Source organism: Parasteatoda tepidariorum, unplaced genomic scaffold, assembly GCF_043381705.1.
Source record: "Parasteatoda tepidariorum isolate YZ-2023 unplaced genomic scaffold, CAS_Ptep_4.0 HiC_scaffold_5313, whole genome shotgun sequence".
NCBI classification, from domain to species: Eukaryota; Metazoa; Arthropoda; class Arachnida; order Araneae; family Theridiidae; genus Parasteatoda; species Parasteatoda tepidariorum.
This window is the reverse complement of record NW_027261806.1, coordinates 1-4521: the sequence shown is the minus strand read 5'-3', so window position 1 is coordinate 4521 and position 4521 is coordinate 1. Positions and strand designations below refer to the sequence as shown.

Sequence of the window (4521 nt, the reverse complement as noted above, 5' to 3'; positions counted from 1 at the left end):
AACAACAAAGTTTTACTTTATCAGCTCAGAGATATTGGTCATTATAATGCATATCAATTACTGCTTTTTCCTGTTAAACTCAATATAAAGAAAAGGAACATTAGAGTCAACTTATTATATAATGTTAGAGCATTAATTCAAAAAGAACTGAAACTAATACAAAAAAGCAGTATGAAATTTATTTATAAAATGTTGACAGGCTTATGATTTTTTCAATCAGAATAATTCACTTTTTCTTTTCTGCCTCAAGTAATATTTTATACTGTACATGCATGTTGTTTTCGTTTAATAAAAATAATTTTGTTTCATTTTTTGTTGGTTGAAATTTATTGTGGAATCTAGAATGGCTATACTAATGGTCAGTCAGTACGTTAAAACGTTATAATGATTTTTTTAAAGCAATGAATCNTACTGTACATGCATGCTGTTTTCGTTTAATAAAAATAATTTTGTTTCATTTTTTGTTGGTTGAAATTTATTGTGGAATCTAGAATGGCTATACTAATGGTCAGTCAGTACGTTAAAAAGTTATAATGATTTTTTTAAAGCAATGAATCCAGTTCTATTGTTTTGAAAAAATTGAAAAGAACGCTGTGCCACCGGTAAAAGACTCCAAACCAGGATAACACCAGCCAAAGAGTATGTTCCTCCTTTTTAAATCGTGTACAGAAAAAAAATCAAAAGTACAATTTTTAGCAGTGAGGAAACCTAATTATTAAAAAACTAGGAGGCTTCGCCCCCTGCTTGCTGGCACTCGCCAACCCTCGGAACTGCTTTAGCAGTAATCGTATCGAATTCTCTTAAACGCAACGCATCGTAAGTTCTTTAATGTAATATTATAAACATAAATAGAACATAAAAAATAATTGCCAGTTTCACAAACGCAAAAGATAATGTTAATACAAAATAAAATAAAGAAAACATGACGGAATTGACAAACTTAATGTGAATGGCAACATACTCCCGCCTTTGTATTGCTGGCACTTTTGCTCTGAAACAATACAAAAAACATAATGCTGTAACACTGCAAGAAATTAAAAGTTATGAATAGTTCACAAGTTCATTCGTTTCACTGGTACGATTCGACGTCCACATCGAGTTGTTCTTGCTTCCTCTTGAATATCGGCATTACCAAGTTTTGGTTCTGGAGTTTTCAATTCTTCCAGAATATGTGCAATACTAGGCTCATGATCAGGCTTTGTTCTGGTTTCCTGGTAATCTTCATTCATGTTGTCAATGGAACTAAGTTCCAAAGGATAAATTCGTTGAAGGGGTCTTATGATTTCACCACTGGCTACCCTTAATTTAGCCACCCGTTGAACATTATCCTTGCCAGGAAACAGTTCAATTACTCTAGCCAAAGGCCAATTCATTCGGTTTGGATTTTGTGACTCAACTAGAACAATTTCTCCCGGAGTAATAGCCTTTCTCTTTGAAGCTGTCTTATGACTTCTTACCAATTCGCCAAGATATTCCCTATAGAAACGCTTTCGTAAATTTAGTCGTAAACTGTGAAGGTAACGCACTCGTTTCAAAAAATGCTGAGAGTCGATTAAATCTAGATCGAAAGTTTCACGTTCTTTTGAGTCTTGAATGAAGTGAGCAGGCGTAAGGGGTTTCAATTCGTTGGGGTCGTCTGACAAATATGTTAATGGTCTCGCATTTATAGTCGTAAAGCAAAGTCAACATTTCTTCGTAGGTGACACAAGCTCTGCTCAAACATTTTCGAAGGAGTTCCTTAACGCAGCGAACCATTCGTTCCCAAAAACCACCATACCATGGAGATGATGGTGGGCTAAACAACCACTTAACTTTCTGTAGAGAACACTCTGTTTGTATGAAATCCCAATCTAAATATTTTAACGCATTTGCTGTACCTACGAAATTCGTACCATTATCTGTATAAAGAGTAGAGCATCTTCCTCTCCTGGCCCAAAATCTTCGTAAGGCTTGAATAAATGATTCTGTGGAGAGAGATGAAACTAGCTCCAGGTGGACTGCTCGATATACTGCACACGTGAAAAGCCTTGTTTCCACCACGTAAGAAAAGAGGACCAGCTAGATCTGCGCCAGTTATCTGAAATGCTGAGACTCGGTTTACTCTGTCAGGTGGTAAAGAAGCTGGCTCAGTATTAACATTTCTAGAAGTCAGTTTTTTGCATGGTACACATTGTCGCAAAACGGCTCTTACAACTCTCCGAATCTTTCTCTTAACTGTGCTAGTGTCGTTAATACACCAGCATGCATCAAAGATTTATGAGTATGCAAAATCAGTCTTTCTAGAAGAGGATGGTCTGGTAAAACTATAGGATATGTGAAGTCCTCCGGATCTTGACTGAGGATAAGTCTTGTTTGAACTTTCAAAATTTCATTTTCTACGAAGAATTGTATTGTATCCTTGTACTTCTCACGTATGTCAGAAGGCCATTCATACTGTATGATTTTTTAAGAGTGTTTTCTGCACATTCAATCTCTTCACATGAGATCGCACCAGTCAACTTACAAGAGTTTTTCTTAATGCTGTTACAAACTCTCAGAACATAAGCAGTCATTCTAAGAATCCTTGTGTAACTCGAAAAGTATAAAAATCTTTGTCCAAATTTCTCTTCGTTTTCAGCTGCTAAATTTGTTATCACTGTCTTACGTCGCTCCAGAAAAGCTTCATCCGGAACGGATATCTCAGACAATGGCCAAGATTTTGCTTCTTCGTATAACCAGCTGGGACCCTCCCACCACTGACTTTGCAATAGATCTGCCCAGTCGCAAAAGCGAGTAGCAAAGTCGGCAGGGTAGACTTCTCCAGGTACATGTTTCCAGTCATCTATATTGGTCAATTCTCTGATTTCTTTCACTCGATTTCCAACGAATGTATTCTATGGCTCCTTTCTCGTAATCCAGCTCAAAACTATCATTGAGTCAGTCCAAAAAAGGGTTCTAGAGGAAATGGGCAGAACAGAACTTAGAGTTACGGCTAAACGAGCTCTGAGGGCGGCTCCCAGCAATTCAAGTCTTGGGATGGTTGGTTTTTGCATTGGAGCAAGTCGAGCTTTAGCAGCTATTAATTTGACTGTCACTTGACCTCGGTATTCACATCGCAAGAAAGCACAAGTAGCTTATGCAAAAGAAGATGCATCTGAAAATATGCAGTTCGACATTATCGTAAATTACAGGCAACATTCTTCGAGGAATGGTACATTCAGGTATGAGAGCAGTGGTTTTCTCCCACCGTCTGTACTTCTGCTCAAGTAGTGCTGATAATGCATCCTCCCAACTTAGTTTCTCTCTCCACGCTTCCTGCAAAAGGAATTTGGGCAACAATAGCGCTGGAGCAGTAAAGCCTATTGGATCGTAAATACTGTTGATGATAGAAAGAAGTAAACGTTTCTTAACTGCCTTTTCATTGACGGTAACTAAATTTAACGGCATCTTACATGAAAGTTNATTTCATTTTGAATTTCATTCAAACGAGAAAATTTATCTTGCAATTGCGACCTTAGTACTTTTTGCAACTCCATATTTTGCAAACTTAATGCAACTAAGTTAACCATTTTCTTTTTTCTTCCTAGACCTAAAATTGTCCAACCTAGTAATTCTATGGCTGAAACTCCCGATCTTAACACTTCTATTTTTCCAGTCAGAATTCTTACAAGTACATCAGCTCCTAGAAGAACTCTTATAGGGGGCGTATCTTTTCCAACATCTGTTATTTCTATTCCTCGAGAAGCTAGGTCAGCAAGTAAACTTCTATCCTGTATCCTTGGTAGCTCTGAGCAAATTTTTGCTTGGTCAAGAAGAGATATTGAGGTCGTATATTTGCGATTTAAACTTTCAACAGTTACGATATATCTCTTATGCTCTGAAGCAGGAGAAGTTCCCCCACCAAACAGTCCTTGAGAAAACACTTCGCTTCCAGTGGGAGAAAGTTTCAGTTCTTCAGCCAAACTCTTTTCAATATAGGAACGCTGTGACCCATCATCCATTAGTGCACGAACACAGACTTCCTTGTCTCTGTTTCGTAGTCTGATCGTAATTGTTTTGAGATATATTTCACGTTCAGAAGGACGATTCGTGAACAATATTTCTGTTGCTTTCTGTTCATCACCTGCTATTTTGTCCTTAGATGAAGAATTAATTCCTTTACGTAGATCCGGGCAAAGTATTGTGTAATGCCTCCGTTTAAAAACTAAGCATCTTACATTACTGTGACATCTTTTTGCCATGTGACCAGATTTGAGGCAAACAAGACAGCATCTCTTTTGTATAACTCGTGATTTTCTGTCCTCATAACTCATTTCTGCTATTTTCTGACAGTCTTGACTTGGATGTGATCGGTCACAGAAAGTACAATTGTTTTTTCCTACTGAGGTGTTGGCGATCAGTGTAGTAGCAGTAGGTTCATCTGTTTGGATCGATTTGTGGTAATCTTTTCGTTTCTCGCCACTTCCCTTATCTCTACCAAACCCTTCACGAGCTAAACTGATCATTTCTTCAGGTTCGACCTCATGTCTCAAAAAACACATT

The 4521-nt window shown here is 37.6% G+C and overlaps 1 protein-coding gene across 1 annotated transcript; it reads right to left on the bottom strand.

Moving 5' to 3' along the window:
* Nucleotides 1–1052: 1052 nt before the first annotated feature.
* On the bottom strand, nt 1053–4484 carry LOC122273592 (uncharacterized). Its single transcript, XM_071176940.1, has 6 exons — nt 3584–4484; nt 2970–3112; nt 2532–2873; nt 2192–2433; nt 1984–2141; nt 1053–1636 (listed from the first exon to the last, which is right to left on the bottom strand). Exons 1-6 carry the CDS (start codon nt 4482–4484, stop codon nt 1053–1055), a joined length of 2370 nt encoding a protein of 789 aa, XP_071033041.1.
* Nucleotides 4485–4521: the final 37 nt, after the last annotated feature.